Raw genomic sequence first — 14,778 nt, 5'->3', positions numbered from 1 at the left:
AGACATTTCAATTTTCTTGTCCGCCATATAGGATCCGCCATTTTGTATTTCGTGATTCTGAGACCACATCGTGATCAGCGACCCAAAAAACTTTTCATATGTAAGATTCATAGGAATTGAATGTCTTTCGCATCTCTAAGCTCTTTAAAGATTCCTCTAATAAGCGATGGTTTCCTCGGTTTTCAGGGGGTGGAAGGGAAAAGGAGAGTAAGGGGGTTGGTCCGTTTAGGGTGGAAACGATCCAGTATTGCTGTTAGGTACTAAAGAAAAAAAAATTTAGATTTTTTCAGCCAAAAATAAGTTAGGCCCTCCTCCTTTTCAAAACTGTGGTGAAAATGTGTTTTCCTCGGTGTTTTCCTGCTCTATGTCATCAGATTTGCGTAGTAGGACTTGTAGGTCTGTAAGGAGCTTTCTTCTTGTATGGAGCTTTCTGAAAGGTTAACGAATTATTTTGGAAACATGGGTGAATTTCGAACTAATCCACAAAAACTTTACACTATAGCAAAAAACTCATACCAAAACTAAGAACAAAAGCGATTATTAAAATGTCGAGCATCTTCGACGCTAGAAATGACAGCAAGCACTGATTTATTTTCGCGCGATAGTACTAATGTATGATTAATAATACGGAATCGGTCTCAGAATTTTCATTAGCTTGTAAGCATATCAAAAACGTGACAGGAGCATCAGTGAAAATGTAGTTCCTAATTCTACTTATGGAAACAGGTTTAATTAAACACCCTTTCAGTGTGTTACTTAGAACTAATCTAATTAAGCATTGTTTCGCATGTTGATATTTAGCCAGCCTATCCTTTTTTTTTGCTTCATAGCATTTTCAGAGTCCCTGCTCATCATTACCGTGCGGTCTAACTCTAGCGTTTCTTTGTTACTTCACGGTGTACGTTTCGGTGCTGACCTTGGCGTAACATTTTCCCCGTTTCTCGAAGTCGCAGGTGTGCCCTATTAATAACTCCATCGGATGTTCCCTACACCTTCGCCGGCTGCCGAGAGTTCGTGCACTCTTAATGGAATGTTATTTTTATATCGCGTCCGCGGAGAAGTGCTGATGAGCTGAATAGTTATCCCGTCCCATTGTTTCCACCCCTGACATTTAACGGCAAAGGTCAGCGGTTGGTAACGCGAAGAGAAAGGCTCGGGTGTTCCGCAAGGCCTCGCGTACATCTTGCCGATCGAGATAAGCTGTATCGCTCGCAGAGAAAAAAAGTGGAAAGTCGTCTTTTGATCGGCGGGGTTAGGCTCGTGATCCTATTGTCAAGGTTAATGGGGAAAGAAGACGAAAAGCGTGAACAGAAGGTAATGGTCTATAATTAGTGGTTACGTGCGTTGCTCTTTTGCGTTTCGCAAGCGGAATTGTAGTAATGATTGCATCCTCATAGATTATTCATGTTTATTAATATTCATACAAGAGAGGCGATTGAATCGCGAGGTAAATGTCGCCAAAAAAAATTGATTCTGAGGTAGAAACAGACGGTGTGATATACTGAGTGTTATGGAAAGGGTTTGCCTCTTAGTATGCGTTTGTTTATTGGGAAAGGAGACAATATTCAAGAGGAAAACTGTAAAATTTAAGTTCAATAATATCAAACACAATCACAACGTTCTAAATTGAACACACTTACTAGAAGGTTATACCGTGTTGTAGAGGGTGTCTCAAAAAGATTCAGATCCCACGATAACTTTTCAAGATATCAAGACTGCTTGTTAGATTTGACCTTGACTAAGATTAAAAGTCAAACCAAAGTCAACTTGAAAATGTTAAATTGAACACGATTTTCTTGTGCTAGCAATCTATAGAGCGCCAAATTTTGCGCCCAAATTTTTTACTTTGGGGGTCATTCGAAGGCCATACTTATTTTTCTCTGAATAACTCGACAAATCAAAATTTGTAAGAAATTGAATGGCACATTAAGTGGTGACCTTGGATTTGAGCTAACAGCTGATTAAATATTAGTACCCAGAATGGCCCTTTCTTCAAATTTAATTATTAATCCAACAGTGTTAAATTCTAAAATTGTTGTTACAGTAGGTCTATTAAATTCTAATACTTTTATATCCATTATTTTTTGTGAAAAACGAGTTTGACCTTCAATTGACTTCAAGGACATCCTAGCAAAAATATTTGATCCCAGTTTCCGACATAAAATTTGACAATGCTTGCAAAATAAGTAGCTTATTCCTTTTGATATTAAGTTGACCTTATTTTGACCTTGTAACTTGTGGTGAAGGTCAAATTCAAGGTTACCATCTAATTTGCCATTCAAAATCATGATAATTTTGTTTGGAACATTACTCTGACGTCCAAATGTTATAAATAATAGTGTTAATTTTAATTTTGTCAATAAAAGACGGACTATACATGCCATGTTTCCTTTATAAAATTCGTTTAATTGAATCGTGTACCTAAAACACAAACTATGACAACATTGTCATCTTCTAAGGTCATTATCGCACTTAATAGTTTTTAAATAGACTGTAGGTACCTTCTAACAGTTTGTCTAATCACTAACACAATACTAAACTCGATTTATTACTTACATAAAACTTTTTACAAAGCGTAACCCTGTTCCATGTCTTGAAGCCGATCTGTACCACCTGGTATTGTAGATTCGCGTTAGTTCTGCCCTTTAGGGACGTAATTATTTAAATTTTCGCCTATAAACACCAGTTGAAAGGAACATCCTGTATAGTATGTATAGAACGTTTATACTCTCCTAAAATTTTTTTGCCACAGTCCAATCGTACAAAATGCAAATTATCTGTAAAATAAAAGAAAACAAATTTAGTTCTTTTTATTTGAACTCAATACGTGCGAAATTTCAGTAGATTATTTCGCGATAACGTAATAAAATGAGGTCAGTTGATTAATCAAGACTGGAAATACGTTGAATATAAACCTGAAGGAAAAAATGTCATTATATTTTTTGATAATTACACACACAGGACAGGATGTAACAAGAGTTCTCAAGATAAAACTATTAAACTAACAACTGTTCAGGATATTGATTCTAATTATTTACCAAATTAGATTGTAACTGTTTTAAATGAAGTATTATTTTCTCTGTGAATTTAGGTTGCATTTCCTTGTTAAATAATTTGTTATATCTGTCTTAACAAATCGAAATATGATTTACATCGTCAACTTTCCCTAGAAATGAGCCTGGGACATATTGGATGTTTTATCTCCAAAAATATCTGAGTTTGTTGAAATAAATCTCGTGCGACCTAAATATAGATTTTACCGTTTCCTTTTATCGCCATAGAACTGGAAAATCAAAAATATAATGTAGCTATATCGTCAGCAGTACATTATACCGCAAATGGCAAATCATCGCTATTTTGGGAATATGTGTGCTAAGTTCATATGCCATTGTACTCTAAATGGCTCTGTGTCACACAAACGGAATTCCGCCATAAAAGGTGTAATTTATCTATTTTTTCCTTAATGCCACTCATGCAGATGACGTTGGAAAGGTACTTCAGTGCTGCTATAGCAAATGTAAATAATTATGTGTCTTACTGGTACCCATATTTTTGCATGACCCTCAACAAAATTATGAGCAGAGAGTTTTGTTAATCCACTATGTCATCTATAAGGAAGTATCAGTGTATCAATTGTCAATACTCTTACAGGGCATTTCAAAGTTACTTGAAAAAAACAATTTAAGTAACTTTAATATTAACTTTATATCGCAAGCGATATCGACTTGAAACAAAACTAAATCATAATGTAAGTTCGTTAATCTTGAAATCAATCATCACCCACATTCCGTTGCTTTCAGGGTCACTTCCTCTCGTCGAATACTACCATTCGGCCTGGTCTAAAGAAAGAATCCAGCTGTTATCCTTTCAGCGCGGATTAACTTGACATTAAGCTAACTAATAAAAATCAAATAAATAAAAACTTATCCCAGATTCTTCTAATGGCAATTGTGCGGATGGATACGACCGTGACTCGATATTATTTAACAGTAACATTAACCGTGACTCATTCGATTTAAATCTAATTTTAAATTCTGAAATTCATCATGGAGGCTCGGGATCAATTTAATCGTATCTAGAAAGCAATTGGGGTCTATTGGCGCGCGTTAAGTTCGACGTTTTGATGGAAGCGGCTGGTCACGGATTTAATTCGTCTGTTTTGCTCTAGTTCTGCCGACTCCGTTCTAAAAGGATTAAGCGATTACGCTTTTGGAATTTAATTGTTTTGTTTTTCTTCATCGGGCTATTTTGGGAGCAGCGAGATGGAGGAACGGAAGAGGAAAAGTAGTCTTAATTCGGATAAATTGCTTTTTCATCTGGCTATGCTCTTGTTTTATTTATTTAGAGGAAATTGTAAGGATTCCAAGATAGACATAAACTAGTCAAAAAAATTAAATAATAAAAGAATCCTAAATGTTTGCGCGATTTTCAAAAGACTAACTTGGCGAAAAATGGTCGTAGAATAAAAACAAAGCAAATTTTGAAGTCTGTAGTTTTAGGATCGAGAAAAAATAAAAAAATCTTTATTGGTTACCACGTTTTACAAATTATGAGAAATCCAGCGGAAAAAAAATTGACATTTGTAACCAGGTAAGTACATTAGGGTGGCCCAATAAAAACGAATATTTTTTTCGTGTCTCTTGTGAAAATATGTTAGTTTATCATGTTTTAAGAGCCCCCTCAAAAAATCAGCTCAAAATAAATTTTTTTAGAAATCGCTCAATATTTTTAAAAATTTACAAAATCGTCAAAATTTTAATTGTTATTTTAATTTTTCCCCCCTTTTTTAATCTTTCTCTAGGGTGAAAAAAATTGCGATTCTGAAAATTTCAAATCGATATTTTAATTTGTAAAGGTCACTCAATATTATTTTAACTTTCAAATTAGTGTAGGTACTTATGTTTTTGAGCGACCTCTAAAAATAAATATCTACGAACTAATAATATTTTTTATTGAATTTGATGAACAAAAGGATAGAAATAAATCACGAGACCCTTAAATTTAAAAAAAATTAAACATTTTAAATATTTGATACAGTGCGGTAGTAAATTTTGTCTCGAGAAATTTTTTAAGGTGTCTTGTGATTTATTTGTATTCTTTTGTTCATCAAATTCAATAAAAAAAAATTATTACTTCGTTCATATTTATTTTTAGAGGTCGCTCGAAAACATTTTAGGTACACTACTTTTAAAGCTAAAATAATTATGAGTGACCTTTAGAAATTAAAATATCGATTTGAAATTTTCAGAATCGAGATTTTTTTCAACCTAGAAAATGATAAAATAACGAGAAAAATAATTTAAAACAAAAATCAATTTTTGACGATTATGGAAATTTTTTAAAATCTTGAACGAACTAAAAAATTTTTTTTGAGCCGATTTTTTGAGGGGGCTCTTGAAACGTGATAAACTAACGTATATTCACAAGAGACACGAAAAAAAAATATTCGTTTATTTTTGGGTCACTCTAAAGTACATAAAGAAAAATTTAACCTTACCACATAGATTTCTCTATGTAATTAGGTAATTTTTTTTAATATACACGTACATATAAAAGAATACTTGTACCTACTGACATAGCCCAATTGCTAGGGACTTTTTTAGTTATTTTTCTCCCGGTTTTGTCTGGTAATAGATTTTTACTTAAAATTGGGTTAGGTAATTTTTTATGTAACTCTTAAGAATAAAGAAAAACTGAACCCTATCTGATAGATTTTAACATAGAGTTAAATTAAATGCAAGATTCTTCCTATCACTGCTTGCTAGAATTTTTTTACCAATTTGATGAATTTTTATCTTTAATTAGTCAAAATTTCGTGAGTCTACGTCAACCATCAACAAATATTTAAACAAGTCTGATTTGTTTTAAAACCAGCCAGCAAGTTCCGTTACAAAAACAATTCAAATCAAAATTTATTATTCGCCAACACTTCGAATTCGTGTAAAAGGCCATAGGCGAGGCCGCAGATCTATTTACCTAGTTTCTGTAACCAGGGATCTCCGCATCATGTAAAATATTAAAATGGGAATAATGTCAAGGTAGTAAAGAGAGCAGTCTCGTTATAATTTTTAGTCCGTCGCTAATTTATTTCTGTCACGCGCCTACAGTTTTTTGCCAAGTCATATTTCGATTGTTGTGTGCTATTGTTAGCGTTTTTCCTCCGCATTGTAATAAACCAAACGTCAGTGATGTGTATGAAGATGAGTAGGTCTGTTACCAGTAACTTTAGGCGTTTTTTCAAGATTACATTCAACTACGTTTTAAGGTACAGATATAGAAGTTCCTAAATGCAAGACACCTACCACTTTGGAAACATACCACAGTCAATTTTGAGCTCAGTCCGAAGTCTTGACCTAAAATGTTTGGACAAAATGTGGGAGAACGCTGAATGTGGCCGGTTGCCCACGAGGCACCTACCAAATTAAATGCGCTTGTGCTTTTTACAGTGAATTTAGGAATCAACCTGTTGTTAAATTTCGATAACCCACGTGCCGTGTCAAGAGCGGCGTTAAAAATAAAATCTGGACATCTGCGGATATTTTTCATCGTGGTGTTTGTTAATGAAAACCACCGACTTGCTTTGCTCGTTCGAACTTTTTGATGGAGGTCCAAAACAAACAAATTGGAATCGTCTGAGCGATACGACAATACGAATTTGTCTGCAATGTCTTTAACCTGGTAGTTTATATGTAATTTTATTCTTCAGCAGTTACCATTCATTGCCTTATACGAATAACGTGTGGTTTTAATGAAGGAAGGTAAGCAGAAGCAAAACAATAATAATTAATAATAATTCTATTGGTTATCTTCCGCGCACATACATTTTTTCACGTAGTCGTAAAACCTTTCGATGCATCTGTTTATAATGCGCCATAATACTTTCACTGTTTACTCCTCATGAATTCCAAATGTATACGTACAAATAAACAATAAGTCTAGGTTTGTATTACGCATACTAAGTCGCGGTTTCTTAATGCACATCTAGTAATTTTGTCTGTTGTCTACCGACAAGTATTGTTTTAAACTGTCTGGAAAATTCTTTGTTTGTCTGATTAGCAGTAATCTTAGTTGTCATCTGATGAATTTCAAATCTTTGTAAATGCTATTTCAGTACGGAAGTGGTACAGCGCAGATAATTTATTTACCGTGAAAAAATTTCAAAAAAAGAGTATTACTCAAAACATGTCAGATTAAAAAAAAAGTTCAAGCAAAATTGTAGTTTCAGTTTTATTTTACGTTTTGAGTTCGCTATTTTCACAGGGAATATTTAATTCAACGTATTACAAGTGACATTTTCCCGTACGAACCAGTTAAGGTTTTGTTTGTTGGGTTTTATTTCAATGAAGTGGCATTAATAATTACAAGAGATAGCGGACGAAACGGGAAAAAGTCTTATGTCGATGCAGAAATAATAAATTATGCATCAACTAACGCAGAAATATGAATTATTAATGCAAAATGCCATTGCCGAGTTTTTATATTGAAAGTTACAGTTTAACCAGAGGCAGAGGTGGAGGACAGTGACTATGTCTTCATAAATAAATAATAAATATCGTGCCCTAGTTAAATTTTATTTAAATTGTTATTGAGAGAGGAATTTAATATTGTTATTTCCAGACATCGATTGTTTCACCTGTTGAATAGAATATTATTTTACTCAATTAATTCACTCCTCTTCTGAACCTCTCCAAAGTAGATTAATCTATTATACATCCCGGATAAGGGCGAAAATTTACACTTGAACTACTTTATCGATTAGAGAAAGATGTATTGAGCGGGAAATTTATATACGTTGTATTCATGGGCGCCCCCAGAAAACTTCTCAATGGGGACAAGGACAATATTCTCAAAATAAATAAAATAAGTAGAGGATAATTTTAATATTAACAGAATTCAATAAATTGATCAGGTTCAATGTTTTTCTATGTACCGGATAAATGTTTTTTTAAACTGGTGAGAACTTCTTCAGGCAAATTCATTCGATCAAATTATTGTAAAACGGATGTGCATATTACATTGCAACCTTTAGGTTTGCTAGAAACTTAAACTTCAAAAATTTCTTTCTAATAAGAAAGTTCTGGTCTACAGAATTTTGATTTCATAAGCAAACTGGAAAAACTTAAATCAATACAATGAGTGTAATAAACTTTGAAAAATAAATATTTTTACATTCATCCATCCACATATACATTTTGAAAATCGCTGTCTACGTGGAGGGTGCCACATCATGTATCAAAAAAATTATTTGGGATAATGCCTCAATCTCTTGTATCATACTGCAGTTTAAATATAACTTTAATGTACTATAATGGATTTTAGTTTAATTAAATTAATAAAATAGAAAATCCTAAACTATTGAAAAATTAATTTTATGACTATAAATACCACCACAAATTATTATAGTCTTTCCGATGTCATTTGAACATGTATAAAAACGCCTAGCAATAAAATTTAATTAGTTTCATAGATGCCCCTAATAAAGTTTTATTTATTTCTTTATTACATTTTTTGTATCTACGGGTATAACCTAAACGATACAATTAATGGAAGAATACAATAATATAAAGTACGTAAAGATAACAAATGCAAAAATAACTGAAACATATAAAACAAAAATTGTGAAATACATAATAAAAAATATTATAATCGATTAAAAACACAGAGAATAAAAGTAGTTCAACTGCTTTATAAAATTAATTAATTGATACATAGAAATATTGAAAATGTCAATGTTAAATTACAGTTTTTATAAGTGCAGCTCAATATTTGTGCGGTGATGACTTGATTAGGGTTACCAGATCTATTTCATGACAGATCCGGAGACATTGTATAATTGATGACTAAAAAAAATAAAAAAAAACAAACATAAAAAAGTTTTGTAATCAGGAAATCTGGAAGACAAATTTTTTGAAGAAATCGATGTCTACGAAAAAAAAGTTACGCAATCGGGAAATCTTGGAGACATACAATGTTTTACGTATTTTTCGCAACAAAAAAGCAAACCCCCGGAAAAATGACATGTTAACCCGGAGCCCGAAGATGTACCATCAAAACCCGAAAACTCCGGGTCAAACCCGGATATCTGGCAACCCTAGACTTGATTGAAGTAGTTCCGTCGATCTAGTTCTGCTAAACTTAAAATTATAATAATTTGTTTATAATGTGCAGAAAATTTCTATTATAATAATATGTTCATTTGGCCAACAACATATTTTAATTATTTATTTGATATTTTTTAACTAACCAATAAATTTAGTGTTATCGAGAACATTAGACAATTTTCTTTTTTTTATTAAAACTCATCGAATTGCGGCTTCTTTATCTTCTTGATTACCCATTTAACTTTATTTCCGTGCCGCCCATGGCGCATCTTTTAAGCAAAAGGGAGTAAAATAACTCAATACAGGTGACACGAATAAGAAATTTCTGGTCTAGCTTGGTTTATAATGCTATAACCGTTTATACATATAATTCATAAATATGATGTGAAATCTCGACCTGACACGCCCAGAATTCCCGATTAGCCGGCCGACCGAGTGCGTTTTCCTTTTTGTAATTAAATTGACGTTTTTTTTTTTTTTGTTACAGGCCGTGAAACTGGAAAGCGTGCACCCCACAAGGACGAGGTACCTGGTCGTCGTCTCGAGGATGGGAAGCAGGGGGGAGGAGTCCTGCCTGTTGGGCATCGACTGCAATGAAAAAACTACCGTTGGTCTAGTCCTTAAAGTATTAGCGAATACTCAGATTACACTCGATGGAGATGGGTAAGTCGGCTAAACCATTAAAAATTCAACTTTTTTTTTTTCAAAGAAATCGTTGTTTGTGACCAGGTTTCTGGTTTAAATAAAATCCTTAAACCTCAGTGGAGTAACTGAAGGGGTTGCAGATGTAATTAAATAAAGTACAAATTATTGATTCGATATCGATATTCTGTAAGCATACTTTTTCGTTTTCGTTCTGGCAAGAGCCAAACTTTGCGAGTCCGACAAACTTTTCTTCGAAAATTTTCAGCGTTGCCGCGTTTTTGAACGAGTGATTCCGGGAATTGTCGTTCTGACGCTACGTTACAATGAGATACATGCAATTTTTTTTTTATCGAAATGGTCAGTTTCTATGACAAAACAATTAAAAAAGTATTTGTCCGACAAAAATCATGCCGCGTTCCCAATTATCCACCATCCCCAAAATGTCAAAATTGCGTCATTATGTATCCTTATACATGCAAGTTCCATTTTGCGTAAACAGCTGAAGTACATACAGGGTCGGAAAGTCCCCATGGTTCATCGGCCGTTACGTGAGAGCGATAAAGAAAGTCGTAGAAATCCGTGCAGTAGAGGAAGATGGCTATAATGAAGGCGTCTAATAGTCACCGCCCACTTCGCCCTTCCACAAATAAGATCCACTTCTTATTTGTGGAAGGGCGAAATGGGCGGTGACTCTTAGACGCCTTCATTATAGCCATCTTTCTCTATCGCACGGATTCCTATGACTTATTTTATCGCTCTCTCATAACGGCCGATGAACCATGGTGACTTTCCGATCCTGTATATAATTTGTGAAACAAACTGTGGTCAACTTGTTCGACGAAAATCATGCAGCGTACAAGTAAGTAGTCCGACGCCCCAAATATGTCAAAATGGCTAGATTATGCTTCCTCATACAAGCAAGTCTATTTTTTTTTCGTTTTGAAATAAAGTATTTATTACAAAAAAATATGCGTCCTACAAAAACAGCACCGCAAATTAATAAAAAATTGATAAAACATTAAAAATACTCTAAACGAACTTTTTTTAAATAAATTAAATAATTTTAAAAATTTATAAAATATAATAAAAATAAAGTTTGTAACTAATTTAATAATCGAAATTTTATTAAATGTGAATTTTCCTACTATTTCAGTCATTATATGGAAATATCATCGATATCGTACTTTTTTGTAGATGATAAAAATGTTGAAAAGTACAGCTAATTTAAGTCTATTTTTTTATAAATGTAAAAGCGCAATGCTCTTTATACAGGGTGTCTCATAATTAACTGCCAACCCTGAACAGGCCGATTCTATGATTAAAACTAAGTAAAAAAAGTTCATATGAACATGGGTCCGGAAATGCTTCCTAAGGGCACAGGGACCGATTGAAGAGAGTGGAATGGAAATCATTTTTTTGCAATATCTCTCAATCGCGTTGTGATAAATGAATGAAATTTGGTATACACAGCTAAATTTTGATGAGCAATTTGATGGATTAATCCATTTATTTCCACAAGGTCCATTGGGGTGGGTACGGGGGGGCCCTTGGTACTTTGCGTGTGTAACTTTTTCATCTTTGACTTTTTAACAAATTGGACAGCAAATTCCGTTTTCCCGAACTGTTTTACGTTAAAAAGGTACTCTTGTTTCAAATCGTTATCTTTAACGGTTTCTGAGAAAATCGCTCTTGAATTAATCCCACTTTGGTCAATTTCATAGTAATTTAAACAAAAAATAATAATAATAATTTTCCTTTCCTCTCTTTTCCATTTAAAGGATTAATTTTTATTTAATTTAATTTTTTATTATTATTTTTTTATTAAAATTAGATTAAATTTAAACAAAAAAATTTTTTTTGTTTAAATTACTATGAAATTGACCAAAGTGGGATTAATTCAAGAGCGATTTTCTCAGAAACCGTTAAAGATAACGATTTGAAACAAGAGTACCTTTTTAACGTAAAACAGTTCGGGAAAACGGAATTTGCTGTCCAATTTGTTAAAAAGTCAAAGATGAAAAAGTTACACACGCAAAGTACCAAGGGCCCCCCCGTACCCACCCCAATGGACCTTGTGGAAATAAATGGATTAGTCCATCAAATTGCTCATCAAAATTTAGCTGTGTATACCAAATTTCATTCATTTATCACAACGCGATTGAGAGATATTGCAAAAAAATTATTTCCATTCCTCCCTCTTCAATGGGTCCCTGTGCCCTTAGGAAGCATTTCCGGACCCATGTTCATATGAACTTTTTTACTTAGTTTTGATCATAGAATCGGCCTGTTCAGGGTTGGCTAATTATGAGACACCCTGTATAACAAATATGATTACTTAAATATCTTAAATAAACGTATTTTTTAAATAAATAGACTATTGATAAAAAATAAAAGTATTGACAAAATAATTATTTAAAAAAAATCATTGTTACTTTACCTAAGTTTCATTTATAACAATTGTTATAATTTGTTCTAAATATTGAATGCAAATTTAATTTAAAATTTTTGTACTTTTTTTTTATAATAAAGCGTAAATGAAAAATGAAAAAACAGATGCTAGGGTTCACTGATAAAATGAGATTTTGTACTTATTGATTAATATTAAATTGCATTTTTTCTTTGTATTTCTCATTTTTCTAGTAGGTACCTCGCACTTTTTATATTAAATTACTTATTATTTATTAATAGCTATAGCATAAAATTAAAATATATTTTTTTTAGTAAATTATGGTTCAACAGATGTTGTTAGTTATTTAATATTACGAGATGAACGAATCTGAAAAAGTTATCAAAATGTACAATTGCTATTATTGCTATTATTTTTGGTGGATTCAAAGATTAGAATAATATAAATTACCAGTAAAATATTGTTATTGTTCAAAGATTAAAATACCAACATTATTTTCCTAACGTCCAAATTTTTTTTATTATAAACGCAAAAATACCTTTTAGTAAAAATTAGAACAGTTAAACCCTTTTCGCATAAAACTAATATAATATAATATTTTCAGATAAATATTTTTCCCATAAAAATTAATATTCTTAGATTTATTCAAAAAGATTTAAAAAAAAAAGTTGGAATTTTATTTGTTATAAAAAAAAGTTACTTCGTTATTGTATATGTGAAAGATTGTGTGTATATGTGTAGTTTTTTGGAGTATTTAGGCTTAGGCTATTGATTATATATATATAAAAAAAACAAGGTTAACAGGAACTATGACTTTCAAGCAATTTTATTGCATGAATCGTTCAAAGGGTGATTTTAGATTAAAAAAACGCGGAGTGATATTAAATTAGAGGGCGGAAATTGGAGATAGGGGTGAAAATGCACCCATTTCAGTTTTTTAATTGTAGCTCGAAAACGAAGCAAAATTTCGCTATAGTTCATAGGAAAAATTATTTAGAGAGTTGAATTTCCTATCGAAATAACTTATTTAAAAATATTTTGTTCCAAAAAATCGTTAATAAACAATTTGAAAAAAGCCAAAAATTCGATTTTCTGATTTTTTTACTTTTTTGCCTCTAGTTTTTTTGAGTAAAGATAGGTTCATAGAAAAAAAAAGTAGATAAAATTTCCTTCAAAACAATAGGTTATAAAGTATTTTTAGATTTTAGAGAATTGACTGGTATATGGCCGCTAAAACTTAGCCAATTTTTCGATTTTCGTCGCGTTTACCCTTATACGTTTTAACTCTCATTTTTTGCAAACAAGGAAGGAAATAAGACGTTCAAGGATTTTCATCACATGACTTGTTCGAAGGGTCATTAAAAATGAAAAAACCGGGTGGGTGTTATTAAATTAGAGGGTTGAAATTGAAGATAGGGGTGAAAAAGCACATTTGCAGTTTTTTAAATATAGCACGAAAACGAAGCAAAATTTCGGTATAGTTCATAGGAAAAATTTTGTAGAGAATTGAATTTTTTATCGAAAAGGTTACATAATGAAGCCATTTTAACATTTTGGGGATGGTGGACAAATGGGAACGCGGCATGATTTTTGTTGGACACATATTTTTTTTTAATTGTTTGAAAATTGCATATATCGCATTGTAGCACAGCGTCAGAACGACAATTCCCGGAATCTTTCGTTGAAAAAGCGGCGATGACGAAAATTTTCTAAAAAGAAATGTTTGTCGGACTCGTTATAAAGAAGGCACCTGCTTGTATCACTCAAATGCATTGAGTGATATACATACTGGGTACTATAACGAAAATTCATCTTATGCATAGTATCTACGCGATAAAACTTTTTGAGAAAACTTAAGCAAGTCTTCGTTTTTTGCAATTGCTTGAGTGATTTATTTGTGACTCGTTTTTGGCGGTATAGAAAGAATATCTTCCTAGCCCTATGAACGCCAGAAGAATTCTTTAAAACCGTATCTAAAGTACAGTTTTGTTACTCTAATCATGTCGAAATAAATGGGGATTAACAATATTGACTCAACAATTGTTTTGTTATCTATTATTTATGTTTTTCATGTAACTGAATTGTATTTGCACATAGTAAATCCTATTTTCTTGGAAGCCGTCTAATGCCACTTCACTCCAGCCTCGTTCCCACTGTACAATGCTTCCCACTGTGTGTATGTGGACTAAATAAGTCCCCATATCGACACGGTCGCAGCCGTTCAACCGTGCGAGCCTCGTTGCGACGTTGATTAATCGTTTTTGGTATTTACTATGTTTTCTGCTCTAAATTCTGTTCATTGACTTTGGACCGCCGCGCCGGGGTGCTTATTTCATCCTTTTGTGCTTGCACATAAGTACAAGTGTGCTCGCTCAACCGGCTTGGTTTTGTTACATGGACGGGCAAAGGTCGTCGCGTCGCGATATATATCTCCGCCTTGAGAGGGCAAGCAGCCATACAGTCTAGGAAGGATGAAGCCGGGCGTAGAAATGTATGTGGCTCTTATTTGGGCGCTGTACAGTTTTGAGCAGCGGCGTACCTAAATTCGAAAAGTCAAGGGGCTTTTAGATAAAATTGTGCATATAAAAAATCTCATTCTGGGAGAATACTGACGCTGTATAGTTT

General features: G+C 32.8%; 1 protein-coding gene across 2 annotated transcripts in view; it reads left to right on the top strand.

Annotated features, from left to right (window-relative positions):
- Nucleotides 1-14,778, top strand: part of LOC108913297 (protein phosphatase Slingshot) — a 91,657-nt gene that overhangs the window by 41,823 nt on the left and 35,056 nt on the right. For both annotated transcript variants that reach the window (XM_018718821.2, XM_018718822.2), the window contains exon 3: nt 9,589-9,764. In XM_018718821.2, coding sequence (XP_018574337.1) covers nt 9,589-9,764 — 176 coding nt within the window. The remainder of the gene's footprint in view (nt 1-9,588; nt 9,765-14,778) is intronic.

The sequence above is a fragment of the Anoplophora glabripennis genome, unplaced genomic scaffold, assembly GCF_000390285.2.
Source record: "Anoplophora glabripennis isolate ALB-LARVAE unplaced genomic scaffold, Agla_2.0 scaffold365, whole genome shotgun sequence".
Lineage (NCBI taxonomy): Eukaryota > Metazoa > Arthropoda > Insecta > Coleoptera > Cerambycidae > Anoplophora > Anoplophora glabripennis.
This window is presented reverse-complemented; position numbering and strand designations above follow the sequence as displayed.